Below are 25,242 nucleotides of genomic sequence, written 5' to 3'. Positions count from 1 at the left end.
GGGGGAATGTGACATACAGGGAATATAATATGGAGAGGATAAAGTATACATAACAGACAGGAGTAAGGACAGAAGGGTCATTATTATATAGTCACCACATGGGGGAATGTGACTTACATGGAATATAATATGGAGAGGATAAAGTATACATAACAGACAGGAGTAAGGACAGAAGGGTCATTATTATATAATCACCACATGGGGGAATGTGACATACATGGAATATAATATGGAGAGGATAAAGTATACATAACAGACAGGAGTAAGGACAGAAGGGTAATTATTATATAGTCACCACATGGGAGAATGTGACATACAGGGAATATAATATGGAGAGGATAAAGTATACGTAACAGACAGGAGTAAGGACAGATGGGTCATTATTATATAGTCACCACATGGGGGAATGTGACATACATGGAATATAATATGGAGAGGATAAAGTATACATAACAGACAGGAGTAAGGACAGAAGGGTAATTATTATATAATCACCACATGGGAGAATGTGACATACATGGAATATAATATGGAGAGGATAAAGTATACATAACAGACAGGAGTAAGGACAGAAAGGTAATTATTATATAGTCACCACATGGGGGAATGTGACATACATGGAATATAATATGGAGAGGATAAAGTATACATAACAGACAGGAGTAAGGACAGAAAGGTAATTATTATATAGTCACCACATGGGGGAATGTGACATACATGGAATATAATATGGAGAGGATAAAGTATATGTAACAGACAGGAGTAAGGACAGAAGGGTAATTATTATATAATCACCACATGGGGGAATATGACATACAGGGAATATAATATGGAGAGGATAAAGTATACATAACAGACAGGAGTAAGGACAGAAGGGTCATTATTATATAATCACCACGTGGGGGAATATGACATACATGGAATATAATATGGAGAGGATAAAGTATATGTAACAGACAGACAGACAGGAGTAAGGACAGAAGGGTCATTATTATATAGTCACCACATGGGGGAATGTGACATACATGGAATATAATATATAGAGGATAAAGTATACGTAACAATATAGATGACAATATGGCTCAGATGGGAGTAAGAGATAATGACAGTGACTGAGTGTAACCATTAGGCCTAAATAAGTCCAGGTAACATTACAGTGACAGGATAACACTGAGGGCAGGTGACACAGGGAGAGATGTACCAAGGCTTGGAGAGAGCAACAGGGGAGAAGGTACACAAAGTGACTGGAGGAACTTGTCGGCCGGCCCCCAAGCGCTGTGATCACTGTGAATGGATTCTGGGCGCATGCGCCGAGCATCCATTCACTGGCGGCGACCGCTGCACCGCCGCTTTCCCCACCCATGGGACACTGCGGCCCGGGGGAGGGGACAGAACCCGCAGGCCATTTCAGCGGGGCGCTGCACCAGAGGGCAGGGTGCTTTCTTCCCTTTAGAATTGGGGCAGGGCGCGGCGCCCACTGAAACAGCCTATCGGGAATGCTAGTAATATATGGGCAATAACACTGTGTATATAGTAAGTGACTGAAGGAATAATAAGTATAATATGTAATAATTGGATGGAGAGGGGAATATATGGGTAATTAAAACATTTTAAATATACACCCTGTGTGTACCCATAAATTCTCACCCAGACACTGCAGCACTGTGATGTTCCTAGATGCGATGCTATACAGCACTGTGATGTTTCTTAATGCAGTGCCCTACAGCGCCGTGATGTTCCTAGATGCAGTGCCCTACAGCACTGTGATGTTCCTAGATGCAGTGCCCCACAGCACTGTGATGTTCCTAGATGCAGTGCCCCACAGCACTGTGATGTTCCTAGATGCAGTGCCCCACAGCACTGTCATGTTCCTAGATGCAGTGCCCCACAGCACTGTGATGTTTTTAGATGCAGTGCCCCACAGCACTGTGATGTTTTTAGATGCAGTGCCCCACAGCACTGTGATGTTTTTAGATGCAGTGCCCCACAGCACTGTGATGTTTTTAGATGCAGTGCCCCACAGCACTGTGATGTTCCTAGATGCAGTGCCCCACAGCACTGTGATGTTCCTAGATGCAGTGCCCCACAGCACTGTGATGTTCCTAGATGCAGTGCCCCACAGCACTGTGATGTTCCTAGATGCAGTGCCCTACAGCACTGTGATGTTCCTTGATGCAGTGCACAACAACAGATTTTTACTGTTCGATAGATATATACATTTTATAGCAGCTTGTTTACTTAGCTGTGGTATTTAAACTAATCTTGGCACTTGTCATTTGGGACTTTATCCCCCTTAGTGCTGGGTGGTGCTGGTAGCTACCCTCCCTGTCCCTAGCATACACTTTATGCCAGCCCTGCCACCTTGAAGCTCGGCAGCCACCAGAAGTACTCCGATTCTGCTTATATACGTCCCAGCACATCGTTGAACTTTCCTCAGCATCGGGAATTAAGACATTTCCACGTCACAGCTGCTAGGCCCAGACGCACATACTATTATACATAGGAAAAGAGCAAGAATGAGGCGCTGGTCAGTTATAGGATTTATTCATTAACAAGGGGAAAACATACATAATTACAACAAGACACATAATTGCACATTTTAATAAAAGCCAAAAGCCTTCATTAGGAAAACCACATTCTATATTGTTACAATAATTAAATAGACCTATAAATTAAATTGCTAATTAGTAGGATTTCTCTCTAGCAATGCCTAACATAAAAGTGGCGGAATTATCTCCAGCCGATGCTGACAATCGCTCAGTAGCACAAGAAATGTTACTTCTGCTCACACACCTCAATCAGCAGCAGGAAAACGCCTGCTTAGTAATTGTAGCGCAGCACATTATTAGTCCAGCAGCAGGAAAACGCCTGCTTAGTACTGTAGCACAGCACATTGTTAGTTCAGCAGCAGGAAAACGCCTGCTTAGTAATTGTAGCACAGCACATTGTTAGTTCAGCAGCAGGAAAACGCCTGCTTAGTACTGTAGCACAGCACATTGTTAGTTCAGCAGCAGGAAAACGCCTGCTTAGTAATTGTAACACAGCACATTGTTAGTTCAGCAGCAGGAAAACGCCTGCTTAGTAATTGTAGCACAGCACATTGTTTGTTCAGCAGCAGGAAAACGCCTGCTTAGTAATTGTAGCACAGCACATTGTTAGTTCAGCAGCAGGAAAACGCCTGCTTAGTAATTGTAGCACAGCACATTGTTAGTACAGCCGCAGCTGGCAGTATATCTCTCATACTCAGGGACTTGTCCACCTCCTTCCTGCATTGTACATGGGACTGTCACCCAGTGACATATTTATGGAGAGGTTTTCAGTTGTATTTCTCTACTCACTTAAATGCACCACTCCTCTCCCCCCACCCAAGGTATGTGCAGTGTCAGGGATCCTCCACTCGCAGAAAAGGGTTACTGATAGTCTCAGCTGTATCTGGTAACTGTGTCCTCCAAACCATGATACGGACATACCCTCCTTCCATAGTTTATTCAAGAATATTGTTCTTTTTGTGCATGTGTCATATGAATTGGGTGGTATCCTCTTTCCACACTAGTGTCAGGAGACTCTTAGTCTTTTGGAAAAGTTTTATTGATCACATATATATATATATATATATATATATATATATATATATATATATATATATATGGGTGAAGGTGTAAGGACAGTGAACGATCACAAATTCCCTCCGAGTAAATTAATTGTTAAACATTATATAAAAATAAGTGTATACATAAAGTGGTCAAATAGCACAAAAAAGTCACTGATCCCTGAAATGAAAGGTGGCCGCAGTCTTCATTAGACCCCGTGTGGCAGACGGATAAGGCCGTTCTGGAAAGAGGTTAATAAGACATGCGCCTCATAGTGTAATATTATTAATTAAAGTGGCAACCGATGCTCATATCATATGTGCGTACCAAAAGAAAAAACTTTAAAGCTTATCTGAATTCCAAATTGCAAAGTTCACACTGAATGGGATGGGCTCGGGACAGGCCCGTGACTAGGGTAGTGCGGCCGGTGCCATGGCACAGGGCACTGCAGGGCAGGGGGCGCTGTTTGGGCCTGTCAATTTTCCTGTTTATTATCATTCTCACTTGTAGCTTCCTCTTCTATTATCCCCAGCATCTCCTGGCCTCCTCTATCTCTTCCCCGGCACTTCCCCATGAATCCATGGTCCTCTCTCAGGTGCACTATATTATGTCCCTATTTATCCCCAGCATCTCCTGGCCTCCCCTATCTCTTCTGGCCCTTCCCCATGAGGCCATGGCCCTTTTCCTGGTGCACATTTTATTTTTATGTCCCTAAAAATAGGGGGGGGGGGGATCGCCAATGCTCTTTCTGGCACAAAGCACCAAAAAGTCTAGTTACGGTTCTGGCTCAGGATGTCATCAGCTGGATCACCTTAAGAGAGTTCATTCAAGTCCATAAGGGAGAGGGATAATATAGTATAGTATTTCCTTCATATATATTGTGGCAAATATAATAAATAATGGTTTAACAGTAGACCTGCGCACTTTGTGTAAACGGCGAAGACTTCTTATGGTGTGCTGCTGCACTTATGGATGTCTGACTTCCGGTTTAATCGTCATCTCGGGGCTTGAAGGTGGCTTGCTTGAGCAAACGTCGAGGATCCCCTGGACTGTGGTGCTCTGCCAGAGCGCGGGCAGCGAGCGGTGTACCTGCATCCAGGGACACACCCGCGTCAGTGCTGTAGGAGTGCACCTGTGGCCACGAGTGAGGCAACAGCGGTCAGGGATCCTGGGACCGAGGTCGCGGCCGCCCCCTCCACAACAGGTGACTGAGCTCCCGGGTAAGTATCCCCTGTTGTCCAGGGGATCCTCGACATTTTGCTGAAACAAGCCACCTCCAAGCCCTGAGAAGACGATCCGGACAACAAACAAAGGACTTGGGTAATTAGTCACCCCTTATCAACAAGAAGAGACTGATGGGACGCCGCAGTCTCCAACAGCTTCTTTTTCCTCATTGACTGATCACTGACTTTTGATTGAGATACTGTGGGCTCACTAAGGATTAGGTGGGGTCACCCCCTTTTTAGTGTGTATTTCCCCCACAGATACCCTATACGCATTTGTAATGTAAATGATCTGTGCATGGATTAGGATCATTGCATACTCATGTAACTGATTATATACCTGTATCAAGTACAGTTCTATTTCCTTGTCATTGTCCATGATATATATCTGTTTATAGCAGGGATAACAAGCACTGCATAAATCCACACAAAGTCTTTATGCTATAACTGACCCATTGCCAGAAGTCAGCAGATACTTTCCTCACCCATAAGAAAACACCATTATCAATAAATTCCCTATATAGCTATCAAAGATACACAGTATCTCATAATAGGGATCAGGTTGTGCGCAGCACTTCATTTTTATATTTATAATACAGGCTGCGTACCAAATATTGCTATATTATGTATATGATGAGTACACACGAGCTTCAAATCAAAGACAAATGATCCCCGATCAGTACATTTGTAACACTGGTTTTATTTGGATAAAATAACACAGAAAGACAATTTAGAGAACATAAAAATAGATATAAGATAAAAGTGCGCTTATCGTTTAGAATGGTTCCCAGTCCTCTTAGGTATTAACCACTTAACTGACTAAATATTTTTCCATAAACCGCTCAGAAATTGTTGGGGGTTTTTTTATGACTGAATTAGGTCAAGAACATCATTTTACAACGTATTCAACACAATTTTCTTAAAAAATAATTTTTTAAAACACTGTATATCAAAAAAATTTCAATTTTGGCCGATGTGTTCAACTACTTATAGAAACCATTGATTGTTTGAGGCCACAGCCACCGATGTTTCCTTAACATCAGTTCGCAAACCATCAATGGTCCCACACCCCTGCTGGTCCCCTTCGCACCCCACCACGGAAGCCGCTGGACCCCCGCACCCTGCCATCAATGCCGCTGAACTCCCGCAACGCAAGCAAGTCACCCACGTATTGTAAATACTGAAAAAAAATCCCAAATCCGAAATCTCCTGGTCCCCATCATTTCGGATATGGAAAACTCAACATGTTTGTGTAGTGTGTGTGTGTATGTATATGTGTGTGTATATGTGTGTGTGTGTGTGTGTGTATATATATATATATATATATATATATATATATATATATATATATATTGTGATAGGATCACTGGTAAAGTGGTCTGTGGCAGGTACATTTGTCCCAGATTCCTGTCTTTTGTGTTTTAAGCCCCCAGGAGAAAGTCTGCAGTGTAGCAGGCTCGAGTTTCGGATTTTTGAAAAGCCGGTTTGGGACCTGGGGGTTGTGGGTGAGAGGAGAGGGAGGGCTCCACCCACGGCCACTCCAGGATTTGGTTCTCGCAGCCTGGTAACAGGATTGTTAGTTTTCCACCTGAGAGTGGCCAATATAAGCCTAGTTTGTTTAGGGCTGATTGTCTCACCTGGGAGAGCAGGCAGGGAGTTTGCTCAGAGACACTTGGAAACCTAACCGTGAGTGTTGTGCTGTGCTTTTGTTGCTGGCGAGGGCATTAGGCCCTGCCAGGTTCTGGTAGTGAGGGAACTACCTGTGAAGTTAGTGCCCCGACAGGGCTAGGATTTATATTTATGTTTTCTTTATGTTTCTGACATTGTACAATAAAGACTGGCGCCGACCAGCTTGTACTTGCATCCAGACTGGTGTGCTGCTTCCCTGCTGCTGTGTGTGTGTGTAAGGAAGGAGTCCTCTACCCAGGAGAGGGATCCCCTAACCTAACTGTGTCACAATATATAAATCCTCCATCTACTACTTGTATGACACAAGGTAGAAATGTCAGCCATCACACCATTTGAAAAAATAGCAAAATATTTAATAAAGTCCTATAAATGAGTGAAAAGCCATCACAAAAAAAGTGGTGCTTGTGCACAATAGTCCTTACGCGAATCTATATATGCACATTTATGAAAAGAGATATATCATGGCGAATCCCGACTTCTCCAAATTTATTACATTTTACGTAAGATACATCGATGACCTGTTTATGCTTTGGACTGGTGGTGTGGCTGCTTTGGATGAGTTTGTTAAGGGCCTGAATACAATACCTGGTTCCATTCAATTTACATGTACATGTAATAAAGAAAAAATTGAGGGGGTCATTCAGACCCGCTCGCAAGCGGGTCGATGTTTGGCGAATGCGCACGACGGAGGGAGCTCGGGGTCTCGCACCAAAGGGGGCGTGCTGTCGATGGTGAGTGACATCACGCACCCTTTGGTGGACGTGCTGGGGGCGTGGCTGCCAGACAGAGGCGTTCCCATGGGAACGCCTACCGTCTGAGTCCGGCCCCACTGACATCAGTAATGATGTCAGTGGGAGTGATTTAGGCTCTGATAGAGCCAAAATCACTCCTGGGCTTGCGGCAGCGAGACCCTACCGCAGGGTCTCGTCGCAAGCCCGATGGTCGCGATGGTCTTGACCATCAACATGGACGCTCGCTATAGCTGTGGGTGGTAACCCACAGCTATACGAGCGTCCATGAGGCCGCTCCAAAACCAGGTAGGAGGGCCCTGATTCAGAGCGAGCGCTCTGGTCAGAGCGTTCGGCTCTGAATCAGGCCCTGAGTTCCTTGATGTTTGTATTAAGATCATTAAAGGAGAGTTTTCTACTGAAATATTTAGAAAACCGACAGACAAAAATACGCTGTTGTCAGCAATGAGTTTCCATCCACAACCCCTGAAACGTGGGCTACCTTACTCTCAATTAGTTCGCGTGGTCAGGATTACATCCAATAAGGAGAACTTATTGGGGGCGTTGGAACAGATGGGCCAGAAATTTATAGATAGGGGCTATGACCCCAGAGAAGTCCGTAATGCTATACACAAATGCCAAGCACTGGATAGAGATGAATTACTCACTCCAGCCATTAAGGACGATGCTAGTACCAAAATGGTATTTACAAGTACTTACTCCATCACCTCAGGAGTTGTAAGAAAAGCCATCCTTACACACTGGCACATAGTCCAAACTGACCCGATCCTTAAGGACTATTGTGCGCAAGCACCACTTTTGTTATAAAAGAAGCCGTAACTTAAAGGAATTAATAAGTTGTTCTGATATCAGCCCGAGAGTCAATAAAGCGAATAATTGGCTGCAATTACAAAATGGTGCCTTTAGATGTGCAGGGTGTGTTAATTGCAAGTTTATGCAAATGGGGAAAACATTCACACACCCACTGAATGGGACATTATTTCAGTTGAGACACCGTATGTGCTGCGAAACCCGTTTTGTGACCTATATCATCATATGTCCCTGTAAAATGATCTACGTGGGCAAAACGATCAGGATGCTTAAAGAAAGAATTGCCATGCATCGGGCCTCTATTATAAAGGCTGCTGTTAAAATGTAACCTAACACACCACCTGTTGCAAGGCATATGGTCACACCATTAATTACTTCCTCTTTATGCCCATTGACCATGTTCCACCCATGAGAAGGGGAGGTGTTCGGCATAAAACAGGAGTGCAGATGGATTCATCATCTCAGAACCATGGTGTCCCACGGGCTGAATGAAGATCTTTACTCGCTCCATTCTTGTGAACTCAATTAATTTCAGGACTCTATTATTTATTTTTGATATATAGAGATTTGAATTCTATATCCAGGATTTTGTTTCCTTGACCGATAAGACTGTAAAGGTCTTTACAAGACTGTACCTTTTAAATAAGCTTTCCGCCAATTTAGTTTTTTTGAACAATTTGACCAATGCCTTCTTATTCTCACTTGGTGTCTCCACATCTATTCCATATATGCTGCTATATATGTTTTTCTTATATGAAATGTTTCATTTTTTGTGAGGATGAATTGTGTATGCCTTCTGATAGTATTGCTAGATATTATGCACCATACATCTATTTAGGAACCATGACCTTACAGACTAATGTTTATTTTACTTAAGCCATTTGTTTAATTGGCACCTTTTTCTAAGTTATATAGGGTTAAAGCAGGTTGCCTAGCAACCCATTAATGTTTACTACTGAGAATATTACAGGTTGTGGTTACCTAGGTGTTGATGACATCACATCCGGTGGCTAGGAACCTTTTTTGTTTCCCCAGAAATTAGTGGGGATGTTTTGGTTCCGCTAACAGGCTAATGCCTTATGGTGCCTTCCTAGCCTACATGTGGTATGGCCCGCTCTGCAGGAGTGACCACTATCAGTCGATGCATGCACTGTCTATTTTGTTTTATATGTTATGTTGTTATGGGGTTTGTTTTGTAAAGCGCTGTTTGCGCTGCGTCACTTCCGGGGACAGGGAACGATGCTGTCTTCCCCGGGGCACTTGTGCGTTCACTCTGGTTCCGTCCGCTGGTTGATGTATGCTGCCGGGCGGCCAGTGGGCGTGACTTGTGATGTGGGAGGCGGCTCGCCTGTACACATGATGATGCAGCTGCCGGGTGTTATGTCACCCAGGTGAGTTGCATTACTTGTTGATGCAGGGTGGGTTTATAAGCCGACTCATGGGTATAGTAGTTTCATAGCAGTCCCCTGAGGAAGGAGGAACCGAAACAGCTGTTGGGGCTGGTCACTGGGTTCAGAGCTTGGCTCCCCAATTTATATGGAAACTATGTGCTAAGTATTTTTTCTGTTTTCCCTAACAAGTGTTTACTGTGATTGCTTTTCACTGTGATGCGTTTCCGACTGGTCGTATCAGATCCGACCATGTCAGTGAAAGCCCTGTCTGGTATGGTCGTATCTGATACGACCGTGCTAGGGAAAGTGGTTAATGTCCACAAATAGAGAGCCTGGGTCAGCTGGACTCAACACATTTTGTCCTATAGGGACTTCCTCAGGAGTGGTCACTCCTGTAGAAATCCCTGTCAGGATCCGGCTGGGATCGGCCTTTACTCACCGCTGGACTGGTGTCTTTAGGCTCCGAGGCATTCAGACGCCAATGGCAGTGGTGGGTTATGGCTGAGGATTTTCCCCGGGGTCCGTTAGGACTTCCATGCGTGTGTCCTGACTCCTGTGTTAGCAGGCATGGGCGCAACCATGTTGGTTCATCTCACCTGATCAGTCTCCTCCAATGGCAGCACTGCAAGTCTCCCAGCTGATCTCATGATCCAATGACCAGCTGGCTAGGGGTATTTAGGTCCAACTCCTGCAACAGGAAGTTGCTGATCAACATCACCGTATGGCTGAACGTAGGCATTCCTTGTGACAACCGTCTTATTCTCCAGAGGCTGTATTCCTTCCCTTGGTGTTTCCTGTTTGTTCTCTGTGACCTCTGTGTGTCCAGTACAATTCATCCTGTGTTTCTCAAGTTACATTTCTGTGTATCCAGTCCCTGTGTGCAGGACAATTCATCCTGTGTTTCTCAAGTCGCACTTCTGTGTATCCAGTCCCCATGTCCAGTACAATTCATCCTGTGTGTCTCAAGTTGGACCTCTGTGTATCCAGTCCCCGTGTCCAGTACAATTCATCCCGTGTGTTTCAAGTGCACCTCCATGTATTCAAATCTCCATGTTCAGTACAAGTTCATCCTGCGTGTACAGATACATACCACTGTACATCCTTTCAAGTACTCTGCCATTGCGTCCGGAGTCGCACCTTTGTGTACAAGTACACATCGTTAGGTACTATGCCAAGGTCATCTGCCGGTGCGTCCCCATCGTGTACAAAGTACGCACCATTGTGCATCAGTACAAGTTGTCCACACCTCCAGTGCGCCCCAAGTGGCATCTTTGTGTACTCCGTTCTGGAATCTCAGTATATCTCCATCTCTGCATTTCCAGTACCTTTCTGGAGCATCCCTGTGTATTCAGTCCCTGTGTTTTAGTACAAGCCATTCCTCTGTGTTATTTCCAGTGTTCCCTGTGTTAGTCGTGTTCAGTATATTATCCTAGTCTTCTGTCATTCCCAAGTACCTGTCCAGAGGGCTGCAACCTGCTTACTTGGAGTGGCGAAAACCATATCTCAATTGGAGGGGTCACTGGAGAGAACCACCAAGTGAGTTAGACTCAATTGGGAGACTTAGTCTGTCACCCCCGTCATTTCACTACAAATATCCTAACCCCCCCCCCGGTTCTTAACCTCATCAGAGGTAGTCCCATTACCCGGTTGTGACAGTCCCTATAGGATGAAACGCGTTACTCAGGAGTGGTCACTCCTAAGGAAGTCCCTATAGCTCATGTGTACTCATCATATACATTCCTGTGGAGTACTAAAAAGGGATACTAGGAGATCTTTGGAAAGACGTTACAGGCTATAAATATAGAATCATTTGGTGCACAGCCTTTATTATATATGCCACAATATATATGAAGGAAATACTATACTATATTATCCCTCTCCCTTATGGGCTTGAATGAGCTCTTTTAAGGTGATCCAACCTGAGGACATCCTGAGTCCATCCCATTCAGTGTGAACTTTGCAATTTGAAATTCTAATAAGATTTTTATAGATAAAGTTTTTTCTCTTGGTACGCACATTTGATTTGAGCATCGGTTGCAACTTAATAATATTACACTATCGGGCATGTTTATTTAACCTCTTTATAATCTCCATACATTTCTAGTTAATAAAAATATGTATAAATAATGGTGTAGGATGTGTTTCAACACAAGTTTGGCTTCCTCAGTTGGGTTTTTTTCTAAAAGGATGTATTTTATACTTTTGTGTTTTGTAATTTATTAGGTTGATGTTACGATTAATATTAAGGTTGAAGATATAGAGGGAGAAGAAGAGACGTATGTGACTGATATAAAGCCAGAAGATATAGAGGGCAAAGAAGAGATGTATGTGACTTATATGAAGACAGAAGATATAGAGGGAGAAGAAGAGACGTATGTGACTGATAATAAGACAGACGATATAGAGGGAGAAGAAGAGACGTATGTGACTGATATGAATACAGACGATATAGAGGGAGAAGAAGAGACATATGTGACTGATATGAAGACAGAAGATATAGAGGGAGAAGAAGAGACATATGTGACTGATAATAAGACAGACGATATAGAGGGAGAAGAAGAGACATATGTGACTGATATGAATACAGATGATATAGAGGGAGAAGAAGAGACGTATGTGACTGATATGAAAGTAGAAGATACAGAGAAAGAAGAAGAGATTTACATGGCTGATATGAAGACAGAAGATATAGAGGGAGAAGAAGAGACGTATGTGACTGATATGAAGGCAGAAGATATAGAGGGAGAAGAAGAGATGTATGTGAGGGGTGATCAGCAGTGTAAGGAGGAGGAAATCCCTACAGATATCAGCACAGGTGAGTAATAAAGAAAAGAGTCGCATACCCCTTGCACTACAACACAGGGCTGTAGCTAGCTATGGGCAACTGGTGCTGTCGCACAGGTTGCAGAGGCTTTGTGGCCAGCACCTTTAACCGCCTCCCACCGGCCCTTGCTCCTTGCTAGCAGTATGCCTGCAGCCAGGATTGCTGGTGGAGTACCCGGGGAGCATCCTGTGGATGCTTCAGACGAGCATCCTGGCCATTATATGCAGCCATTCCTTGCACTTACTGAGGCAGCGGTTCACGCTGTCATGTAATGACGTTGTATGCTCAATGGGTGGGGTCAGCACAGGGCGCAACCATGCCATTAGAGCCCTGCCACAACAATCCCTTATTCTACGTGCTCAGCCAAAGCTTGGCCTGGCCTACTGATACAACATAGGATAATATGCTGAATATTTGTGCTCACTTCCTAATGAGAAGAACTAGCAGACATTTCTGTATGCTGAAGGTATCACCGTGAGGGTCTTTTGGAATTCAATAATATCTCCCCACACTGCTCTCTTGCTTTTTCTTAGTAGAAATTTGCAATAAAAAAACATTCATGTAAATATTCCCCAAAATGGCGACCTCTGCACATTCCCAGCTTCTCTCTCCGTACATCCCATGGATATTGCGCATCTTTCCTGTAAGCCTGGAGGCAGCAGTGTCTTGTTAACGTGCCTTCAGCTTTCATGGTCTAGTACAGGCTTGGCCAACCTGTGGCCCTCCAGCTGTTGTGTAACTACACATCCCAGCGTGCCCTGCCACAGTTTTAGCATTTCCTAATAGCCAAACTACAGCAGGGCATGCTGGGACTTGTATTTTCACAGCAGCTGCAGAGTCACAGGTTGGCCAGGCCTGGTCTAGGTTGTCAGAACACATTATGGCCCTCATTCAGAGTCGGTCGCTTGATGCAAGCGATCGCTATGAATGAGGGCGGCTGCTTGCATTTTTTAGTGCGGCCTCTGGGTCGCCCACAGCTCTAGCGAGCGACGAGGTTGATGGTCGCAATTGTCAAGACCATTGTGACCATCGGGGCTAGCGACGAGACCCTAAGGTTGGGTCTCGGCATCAGCAAGCCCCAGCTTGTACGAGCAGGAAGCTCCCCACTGACATCACTGGGAACGCCTCCGTTTGCTCAGCCGCCCCCCCCCGGCCCACCTCCCAAACGGGGCGAGCTGTCACTCACTATCGTTTGGTGCGAGACCCATAGCGACAGGTCTGAATCAGGCCCAGAGTCCTGTGTTGAATAACTGAGCAAGTTGAATGAAGGATAAATGCTATATATATGTAATAGCTCCATCCCATATATGAATGAGTGGATGGACAGGGTTTATGCCTATATTTTAATTCACTGAATTCATTACTTTTGTTCACTTCTTTATGGTTTTAGAATAATTTTGGCTGCTCCTCTTGTCTTACAGACAATATTAAAAGTAACAATAAAAGTTATATCTCGGATACCCCAGTGCCCCCCTTCAGGCATGTCTTTCTCTCTCCTCTATTCTTTGGTCTAATACCCATTGCCTGTGGTAGCACCCCCCAACCAACTATAATAAATATTGGGGCTCACCATTGTCCCATACTGAGGGGTACAATGTATCTGGTGTGACTAGATAACCCTTTTTGAGTCCCTAGGAGTGTTACCGTAAGCCCAAAATAATTCTCCAATCACCTGGAGGAACATCTGACACTTTGGGGCTTGTCACCTCCACTCACAATCTGTGTATCCAGCAAAGGCAGTGATCGCGGTGAGTGACAAAATATGTGGGTCCCAGGGACCCTCCACTTTAAAAAAAAAATGGGGTCCTACCTGACCATTTCTGGGTCCCATCATAATTTATGCTTTAGAGCTCCCCATATGCCTCTCAGACCTCCCCTAACCCCTTACAAATGATGCCGCACAGCAGTGCCCGGTCTTTACACATTATGCCGCACAGCAGTGCCCGGTCTTTACACATTATGCCGCACAGCAGTGCCCGGTCTTTACACATTATGCCGCACAGCAGTGCCCGGTCTTTACACATTATGCCGCACAGCAGTGCCCCATCTTTACACATTATGCCGCACAGCAGTGCCCGGTCTTTACACATTATGCCGCACAGCAGTGCCCGGTCTTTACATATTATGTCGCACAGCAGTGCCCGGTCTTTACACATTATGCCGCACAGCAGTGCCCGGCCTTTACACATTATGCCGCACAGCAGTGCCCCATCTTTACACATTATGCCACACAGCAGTGCCCGGTCTTTACACATTATGCCACACAGCAGTGCCCGGTCTTTACATATTATGCCGCACAGCAGTGCCCCATCTTTACACATTATGCCACACAGCAGTGCCCGGTCTTTACATATTATGCCGCACAGCAGTGCCCATTCTTTACACATTATGCCGCACAGCAGTGCCCGGTCTTTACACATTATGCCGCACAGCAGTGCCCGGTCTTTACACATTATGCCGCACAGCAGTGCCCGGTCTTTACATATTTTGCCACACAGCAATGCCCGATTTTTAAACATTATGCCGCAAGGTAATGTCCCGTCTTTACACATTATGCCATGCAGTAATAGACCTTACAAATGATGCCACACAGCCATGCCTGGCCTTTACACATTATGCCGCACATTATTGCCCTTTAGTCCCCATATGCATTGCCCCAGCAGTAGTCCCCCTATGCATTGCCCCCAGTAATTGACCCCCTATGCATTGCCACTAGTAGTAGTGCTCCTATGCATTGCCCCAGTAGACCCCCTATGCATTACCCCTAGTAGTAATCCCCCTATGCGTTATCCCTAGTAGTAATCCCCCTATGCGTTATCCCTAGTAGTAATCCCCCTATGCGTTATCCCTAGTAGTAATCCCCCTATGCGTTATCCCTAGTAGTAATCCCCCTATGCATTGCCCCTAGTAGTAATCCCCCTATGCATTGCCCCCAGTAGTAATCCCCCTCATGCATTACCCCTAGTAGTCCCCCTATACATTGCCCCAGTAGTTTACCTATGTATTGCCCCCAGTATTGGCCTACCTATTTGCCCTTTGGTGACCTGGGCCTAATGCCCAGGTCACTCACACCTTCAATCGGGTCTAATGATCCCTATGTAGCCCAGGTCTTGTGCCCAGCTATGGGCCTATTGTCTGAAATTATTCCACAGGCCTAGTGCCCGACAACCCTGGTGGTCTAGGGAGGGGTTAAATAACGGTGGTCAAAGGCCGCCTACTCGTAAGGTGGAAGAGGCTGCGCAGGGGAACTTCGTTAGTTCTTTTTCTTTCCATCTCCGCAGTCCTCTTCGGTCCTCAGCTTCAGTCTTCTGCCGATGGCCCATCCTGGCCAGCGGCACCGCCTCTTCCTTTCTTCCTCCTTGATCACGCCGTCTTCTGGCCTCTTGTGCGGACGCCGGAACTGTTGCCGCGCCGCTCTTCTCTTGTCTCCGGGAGGTCTTCACTCCTCCCCTTCACCACCGGACTGAACTTTTCCGCTCAGCGGTGTCTGATTCAAGGGCTGTGACACGGCAATCCGCGATTGGCTCGTCGCATCTGCCTCCTATTGGCTGCTGGACCGCGAGCCGTATTTGGCTCGTGGCCATTGCCAAACAACCGCCGCTTCTGGACAGCGAGCTCCGCTTAGCTTGTGCCTGGAGCCAAGCTTCTCCCGCCACCACTTTACCACTGACGCTGGTGGAAGGGACCAGGCGGCCCCTTCACCAGGTACCTGCCGTGGTGGCTTACCCGGCACTGGGAACAAACACACTATCCCAGCGCCCGGCACGGATGCTGTGCCGATGCTGGGGTCAGATCATACACTTGATCCCAGCATGGCTTTCCACAGCAGCAGCCAATAACAGACAGCATTGTGTCTTTCTCAGGGGGACGGGCTGCGCTGCAGCCAGCTGTCAGGGATTGGCCACAGCACAACGCGTCCCCGGGGACCCGGCTACTTTTTAAAAGTGAATCCCCATTGCTCAATAGCGGGTAAAATACGTTCTATAGCGCGTATTTGCGAACACTGAAAGGACAGTATAGGGATTTGTTCATATTTTGGTCAAAACATTTAAGCTTGTAATCCGGCATCAGGCGTTCCTAATATTCTGCTAGTTACTCTATGAATGATCCTTCATACACCACTAACTTGTAGTTACATCTTTCTTGTCTCTCAGCTACAGAAGCTAAGTGTGAAACAAAAACCTATCGCCACGCGGCTGGTACCATGTACCATATGGGTAACATCCAGGACTGGCCTGTTTTATTTTGTTTGAAAATTGTGCCTAAAGTCCTGAATGCTGTCAGTCATGCCGATATGAGGCTGTTTTGGGTGTGGCTCACTAGCCTATGCTTGTTTAGGAGTTAGCCTCTGGATCTGGGAGGTGAGCACATGTTACCAGCAGTTTAATGGTGTTTGATGTATATAGAATATAGATACTTGCAGGAACCTTGATACTGGGCTGTAAGCTTAAATGTTTTGCTGAAGTCCTTGTGCTTGGATTGCTAGATGTACCCAGGTTTGTAGTGGTGGGGCCAATGCCGACAACAATTGTCTTTATGTTTTGTATTAGAATAAACATGTAACCCCTGTGATAGCTATAACATAGTATAATATGTGACCATTATACATTATACCATGACACAACGGAACTTCCCCATGTGTTACTAATTTGGGGACCTGTCACCGTAGTCTCTATTGGGAAACTATCCCTGTTACAGGGAAACAATACTTTTATCATATATTATTTTATTCCCAGCAGATGGATGTAACAGAAGGAAGATCTCAGAGGGACATCTCATCTTATCTACAGATGGTGACATAGAAGGTCCCAACATCACCCGAGATTCTCTAGGACAAAACCCTAACACCACAATTATACATCCAGCACCTCACAGTGCACATGTGTCATCTGATCCCTCTGATTATGGGGAATGGTCTCCTGATACCTTAGATAGTGGTACACCTATTACAGCTCCTGCAGTAGATAAAATGTATTCCTGTTCCATAGATCCTCAACAGAACACAAAAGTCATTAATGACCAACCAACTAAGACCAGTGCAAAGCACCATACATGCTCTGAGTGTGGGAAATGTTTCACCTATAAATCAGCTCTTGTCACACATCAGAGATGTCACACAGGTGAGAAACAGTTTCCATGTTCTAAGTGTGGGAAATGTTTTACACATAAATCAGATCTTGTTACACATCAGAGATGTCACACAGGTGAGAAACCATTTCCATGCTCTGAGTGTGGGAAATGTTTTAAACATAAATCACATCTTGTTATACATCAGAGATGTCACACAGGTGAGAAACCATTTCCATGCCCCGAGTGTGGGAAATGTTTCGTCTATAAATCATCTGTTGTTATACATCTGAGACGTCACACAGGTGAGAAACCGTTTCCATGCTCTGATTGTGGGAAATGTTTCAGAGACAAAAGATATCTTGTTAGACATCAAATATGTCACACAGGTGAGAAACCATTTCCATGCTCTGAGTGTGGAAAATGTTTTACAAGAAAATCAAGTCTACTTAGACATCAGAGATGTAACACAAGTGAGAAACAATTTCCTTGCTCTGACTGTGGGAAATGTTTTACAAGATTTGATTTATGTGTAAGACATCAGAGAAATCACACAGGTGAGAAACCATTTCCATGCTCTGAGTGTGGGAAATGTTTTACACAGAAATCAAATCTTGTTATACATCAAATAATACATAAAAAAAACGAGCTGATAGACATAAAGCACAATACTTTAAGCAATTCAAATGCTTAAAATCTTTTGGCTAATTTATTGTGTTTTGAAGGTATGCAGTCGGGATGCCGATGGTCTAAATGCCGACTGTCGGCATCCCGACTGTCTAATCCCAGCTAGGCTCTAATGACAGGTGTAGAAAAAATCCCGACAGCTGTCATTTTACCTTCGCCGGGAGCCCGATGCCCGGCATACTGAGGTAAGCTGGGCACGGACAGCCGTGGGGGGGAGGGTTAGGTTAGGGGCTCCCGGGGGGACTTAGGGTTAGGCACACCTACCCCCCCGGGAGACTTAGGGTTAGGCTGCGGGGAAGTTGGGGGTTAGGTTTAGGCACTTAGAGGGGAGGTTAGGGTTAGGAGCCCCTAAGGAAGGTTGGGGGGGGGTTAGGTTAGCGATACTTATCTTAATGAACGATCAGAATTATCACCTCTGCCGGGCTGTTGCTGTTGGGATTAAATATTACACACTGATTCCGTTTTGAGTGCCAGTAATGGCAGAATGGACAATACACAGCGCCATCAGTGCACAAACATTGCTACTTTTTTCACACAACAACCTTAATAAAAGGAAAGTATATATTACACAGTCATGGACAACTGAAGGGAACAGGGAGGGAAAGTTGTATTTTCTGTTGCTAATCAAAAGCAAGTAATCCTCAGCCTCCTTGTACTCTAGCTAAGAGATCCATGTGGTGACAAATTCCCAATGTCAGTCCATCGTGGAGAACATCACATCTTCCATCTGATGTTATACATATGTGATGTAATGAGTTACTGTTATTGTCATTACCTGTGTGTGATGGGGATCAGTGAGACATAGATTATAGTAGCACACTGCCTGTTATATACTCACACACACAGTGCTATGTATGTCCTTTCATCACTCTGCATTTCATTCCACTGACCAATTGGCTTAGATGTAGTCATGTGTCTTATCAGCCAGACTATATCTTATCATTAAGTCTTATGGGGCAGCTAGCTGAGGGGGCAACTAACTGTGGTAATACACAAAGTGTGGAATAACTAAGTGGGTTTTCTAAACAGTTAAAAAAAGTGTAACAAACATTAAACGCCATCTGTGATCAGGTAATTTCATAATCAAACTTGACATTTCATTTTGTACTGTCCTACAAATTTCACCTTTTAATCCAAAATCAACATTTGTTAAAAATTAGATTTTTTTTATATCACTCCATGGTATCTTCTCTAAGACTATTACATCCATCACTCTCCCTGTATGTCAGCCCTCTGTACACATTGCCACCTCATTACTATACTCCCCTCTTATATACACACATGGGCTTTTTCCTATATCACTCCATGGTATCTTCTCTAAGGCTATTACATCCATCACTCTCCCTGTATCTCACCCCTCTGTACACATTGCCTCCTCATTACTCTACTCCCCTCTTATATACACACATGGGCTTTTTCCTATATCACTCCATGGTATCTTCTCTAAGGCTATTACATCCGTCACTCTCCCTGCATATCACCCCTCTGTACACATTGCCACCTCATTACTATACTCCCCTCTTATATACACACATGAGCTTTTTCCTATATCACTCCATGGTATCTTCTCTAAGGCTATTACATCCGTCACTCTCCCTGTATGTCACCCCTCTGTACACATTGCCTCCTCATTACTCTACTCCCCTCTTATATACACACATGAGCTTTTTCCTATATCACTCCATGGTATCTTCTCTAAGGCTATTACATCCGTCACTCTCCCTGTATGTCACCCCTCTGTACACATTGCCTCCTCATTACTATACTCCCCTCTTATATACACGCATGAGCTTTTTCCTATATCACTCCATGGTATCTTCTCTAAGGCTATTACATCCATCACTCTCCCTGTATCTCACCCCTCTGTACACATTGCCTCCTCATTACTCTACTCCCCTCTTATATACACACATGAGCTTTTTCCTATATCACTCCATGGTATATTCTCTAAGGCTATTACGTCTGTCACTCTCCCTGTATCTCATCCCTCTGTACACATTGCCTCCTCATTACTCTACTCCCCTCTTATATACACACATGAGCTTTTTCCTATATCACTCCATGGTATCTTCTCTAAGGCTATTACACCCGTCATTCTCCCTGTATCTCACCCCTCTGTACACATTGCCTCCTCATTACTCTACTCCCCTCTTATATACACATATGAGCTATATACACTGACAAACATACACCTCCTACATCTATAATTATCTCTCTCTCCTGCTTCTATTAGCTGGTGACATATCTCCAAACTCAGGCCCCACTCATAACAGACTATAAATTCAGCTAACCACAAACATCATGTTTCTCCCATCACCCTCCCAGTCTCTATAATGTGCCTTATGGAATGCTGCTCTGTCTGCAACAAATTTACATCCATCCATGACCTTTATCTCATAGAACCTCAACCTTCTGGCGATAACAGAAACATGGCTCACACAATCAAACACTCCCTCCCCTGCAGCACTGTCACACAATCAGACACTCCCTCCCCTGCAGCACTGTCACACAATCAGACACTCTCCTGCAGCACAGTCACACAATCAAACACTCCCTCCCCTGCAGCACTGTCGCACAATCAGACGCTCCCTCCCCTGCAGCACTGTCACACAATCAGACGCTCCCTCCCCTGCAGCACTGTCACACAATCAGACGCTCCCTCCCCTGCAGCACTGTCACACAATCAGACGCTCCCTCCCCTGCAGCACTGTCACACAATCAGACACTCCCTCCCCCTGCAGCACTGTCACACAATCACACTCCCTCCCCTGCAGCACTGTCACACAATCAGACACTCCCTCCCCTGCAGCACTGTCACACAATCAAACACTCCCTCCCCTTCAGCACTGTCGCACAATAAGACGCTCCCTCCCCTGCAGCACTGTCGCACAATCAGACGCTCCCTCCCCTGCAGCACTGTCGCACAATCAGACGCTCCCTCCCCTGCAGCACTGTCGCACAATCAGACGCTCCCTCCCCTGCAGCACTGTCGCACAATCAGACGCTCCCTCCCCTGCAGCACTGTCGCACAATCAGACGCTCCCTCCCCTGCAGCACTGTCACACAATCAGACGCTCCCTCCCCTGCAGCACTGCCACACAATCAGACACTCCTGCAGCACTGTCACACAATCAGACACTCCCTCCCCTGCAGCACTGTCACACCATCAGACACTCCCTCCCCTGCAGCACTGTCACACCATCAGACACTCCCCCCCCTGCAGCACTGTCACACAGTCAGACACTCCCTCCACTGCAGCACTGTCACACAGTCAGACACTCCCTCCCCTGCAGCACTGTCACACAATCAGACACTCCCTCCCCTGCAGCACTGTCACACAATCAGACACTTCCTCCCCTGCAGCACTGTCACACACACCTCCAGGCCTGGTAATAGTAAAGGAGGTGGGGTTGGAATATTACTGTCCCAATCTATCACATACACAGTTCTCCCACAGGTACCTTATTTTTATTTATTACCAGTTATTTATATAGCGCACACATATTCCACAGCGCTTTACAGAGAATATTTGGCCATTCATATCAGTCCCTGGCCCAATGGAGCTTACACTCTATGGGCCTAATTCAGACCCGCGAGCGAGCGCTGGCAAGCGGGTCGATGTTGCATGACGGAGGCGGCTCCGTCGTGCGCATGCGCGAGACCTGAATAATGACGGCCAAGCCGTCGTTATGGGTCTCGCACCAAAGGGGGCGTGCTGTCGATGGTGAGTGAGAGCACGCCCACTTTGGTGGGCGTGGCTGGCCAGACGGGGGCGTTCCCATGGGAACGCCTACCGTCTGGGGCCGGCCCCACTGACATCACTAGTGATGTCAGTGGGAGTGCTTTTGGCTCTGATAGAGCCAAAAGCACTCCAGGGCTTGCGGAAGACGAGACCCTACCGCAAGGGTCTCGTCGCAAGCCCGATGGTCTTGACCATCGCAACCATCATTTTGGCCACTCGCTATAGTTGTGGGTGGTCACCCACAGCTATGCGAGCAGCCAGGAGGCCGCTCTTAATTTCAGAGGAATGGTCCTGATTCAGAGCGAGCGCTCTGTCAGAGCGTCCGGCTCTGAATCAGGGCCAATATTCGCTGTCACATGCACACGCACATACACACTAGGGTTAATTTTTATTGGGAGCCAATTAACCTACCAGTATATTTTTGGAGTGTGGGAGGAAATTAGAGTACCCGGAGGAAACCCACGCAAGCACAGGGAGAATATATAAACTCCACACAGTTAGGGCCGTGGTGGGAATCGAACCCATGACCTCAGTGCTGTGAGGCAGTAATGCTAACCATTACACCAACCGTGCTGCTACCTTCACTCATATTACATCATTTGTACATTCTATCAGGACTGTCACCCCTTTTTCTCTGTGTGTTGCTGTCTATCGCCCACCTGGTCCATCCCAACAATTTCTGGAACATATTTATGCCTGGCTCCCTCACTTCCTATCCTCAGACATCTCCACCATCATCATCGGTGATTTCAGTATCACTACTGACAGTCCCCAATCACCTCATGCCTCCAAACTACTCCGTAACCTCCTCTCTCAGCCTCTCCCAATCAGAGGTGTAACTAGAGCCTTCAGAGCCCAGGGCAAGTTTAAGATTGGCGCTACCACCATGTATTAAAATAAATTAAAGTAATTAAAGTGGTCACATACCGGAAGGGGCGCGCCAACATCACACGTCAGCCATTTCTGTCACTCTGAGAACATTCCATTCCATGTGCACCTTACCTATATGGTGGTTTCTCACAACCTGGAACCTCTAAAGAAATCTATCCTCCCTGGGATGATGGCGTCTTCTGTCGGTAATCACACGTCCAGATGATGCCTGTTTGTGTAGGAATATTAAGATCATCATCGTACAACAGTGGTTCAACCAGACTCATTCCCCCTGTGTAACTTGTCTTCTCGTTAAAGTCAGGATGTAATGGTGGGGGCAGGTGGTGCGGGTACAATGCCCTGGCCGGTTGCACCCCCTCTCCTGGGCCTGCCACGGTGCCCAGTGCATGTGCCCTGCTCGATTTCCCCCCCCTTCAGTTACACCAATGCTTCCAATGGATTACTCTACTCATCAGGAGGGTCACTGCCTTGTTCTGCTAACACCAAGGAAGAGCTAGAAGAGGATGTCTGTCATTGGTGCACATGTATAATATATAACTTATTGTTAGCTGTAACATGTATAGATTATATACAGTCAGTGATATATTACAAGAAAGAGAATTAGAAATGTGACTATAGAATGAAGCGTGTAATAAGGAAATTCTGAGCCGTTCAGCCCTACCATTAATTACTCATATTTGTGTATATATATATGTGTCTTTCTCACTTGTTATATATCATTATATATTGTGATAATAAATTCTTTATTCCAAATCCCTCAATATTGATCAGCGTTTTTATTCTCTGTACTCTTATGTCTATTTATTTCACATTCATTGGTGATCCCAACACAGATGTTTCATAGAGAATCTTTATTTTAATTTTTTTAATTGAGTCATTTTTATTGCACTTATTTTTTAAAGTACAACAACATAATAAAATAAAGTGTACATGGCAGACAGGAAACATTAAATTCGGCATATGTAATTCCACATGGCAATGCTGACTGAGACTCCAGCTGTACAGCCACTTTCCCCCCCATCGTGTGATCTGTAATCCAGCAGAGAAGACACAATGTATCACACGGGGGTAATCCATAAGGCAGCATAGGTAACAGGGCCATAGGAGACACAGAGCATCCTAGCTGACTGAGACTCCGGCTGTACAGTCACTTTCCTCCCTCCCGGGTGATCTGTAATCCAGCAGAGAAGATACAATGTATCACACGGGGGTAATCCATCAGGCAGCATAGGTAACAGGGCCATAGGAGACACAGAGCGTCCTAGCTGACTGAGACTCCGGCTGTATAGTCACTTTCCTCCCGGGTGATCTGTAATCCAGCAGAGAAGATACAATATATCACACGGGGGTAATCCATCAGGCAGCATAGGTAACAGGGCCATAGGAGACACAGAGCATCCTAGCTGACTGAGACTCCGGCTGTACAGTCACTTTCCTCCCGGGTGATCTGTAATCCAGCAGAGAAGATGCAATATATCACACGGGGGTAATCCATCAGGCAGCATAGGTAACAGGGCCATAGGAGACACAGAGCGTCCTAGCTGACTGAGACTCCGGCTGTACAGTCACTTTCCTCCCTCCCGGGGGATCTGTAATCCAGCAGAGAAGATACAATGTATCACACGGGGGTAATCCATCAGCAGCATAGGTAACAGGGCCATAGGAGACACAGAGCGTCCTAGCTGACTGATACTCCGGCTGCACAGTCACTTCCCTCCCGGGTGATCTGTAATCCAGCAGAGAAGATACAATGCAACACACGGGGGTAATCCATCAGGCAGCATAGGTAACAGGGCCATAGGAGACACAGAGCATCCTAGCTGACTGAGACTCCGGCTGTACAGTCACTTTCCTCCCGGGTGATCTGTAATCCAGCAGAGAAGATACAATGTAACACACGGGGGGAATCCATCAGGCAGCATAGGTCACAGAGCGTTCTAGACAGTGGACTATTTATGCTGTGTAGATTTATATATATATATATATATATATATATATAAATCTCATCATCGCTAACTAATATATATGCACACAGTTTGCTAATTGTTTTTAATGTTGTGTTTTATATTAAATGCGACTAAAGATTTTTAGACCCGTTCCATCTCCACTGAATGTTTCTATGTGATCAGCGCTGTTTTATTACTTGTGTGTGGTAGGCACAGACACAACTGCGAGAGCACAAATATTGGAGGTGCTCGATCGCTCACAGAGCTGATTCCTATGGTACCTGGCCAAAATATCTGCATATCTCCACTTGAGGTGAGGAACTCGAGGCATAAATATGTCTAGCTGTAAGAGGAATCCTCTATAATTCTATGTAATCCAGCAATAGTCTGACTTACAATTTGATCAGCTCTTCATCTAAGACATAATATAGACGATATATTATGTGACAGTATAGAGGTGGTGACGTGGGCGGGGTGGGTGCGGACGTGCGGCACTGGTCTGGTATGTTAGAAGTTAAATCTTAGATGAGGACTAGAAGAGCGAGCAGCAGCAGTGAGCGTGCAGGTGGTGGTCCTGCTGCTGAGAGATCATGGGGTGGGGGGGAATTGGGAATGAATAATGAACAGTGTGGG

The 25,242-nt window shown here is 45.6% G+C and overlaps 1 protein-coding gene across 1 annotated transcript in view; it reads left to right on the top strand.

Moving 5' to 3' along the window:
- Window positions 1-25,242, top strand: part of LOC148431249 (uncharacterized) — a 97,038-nt gene that overhangs the window by 20,430 nt on the left and 51,366 nt on the right. Inside the window, exons 6-7 of the mRNA XM_088466164.1 lie at window positions 11,676-12,267; window positions 17,013-17,966. Coding sequence (XP_088322290.1) covers window positions 11,676-12,267; window positions 17,013-17,966 — 1,546 coding nt within the window. The remainder of the gene's footprint in view (window positions 1-11,675; window positions 12,268-17,012; window positions 17,967-25,242) is intronic.

Source organism: Taudactylus pleione, unplaced genomic scaffold, assembly GCF_031769625.1.
Source record: "Taudactylus pleione unplaced genomic scaffold, aTauple2 ptg002591l, whole genome shotgun sequence".
NCBI classification, from domain to species: Eukaryota; Metazoa; Chordata; class Amphibia; order Anura; family Myobatrachidae; genus Taudactylus; species Taudactylus pleione.
This window is presented reverse-complemented; position numbering and strand designations above follow the sequence as displayed.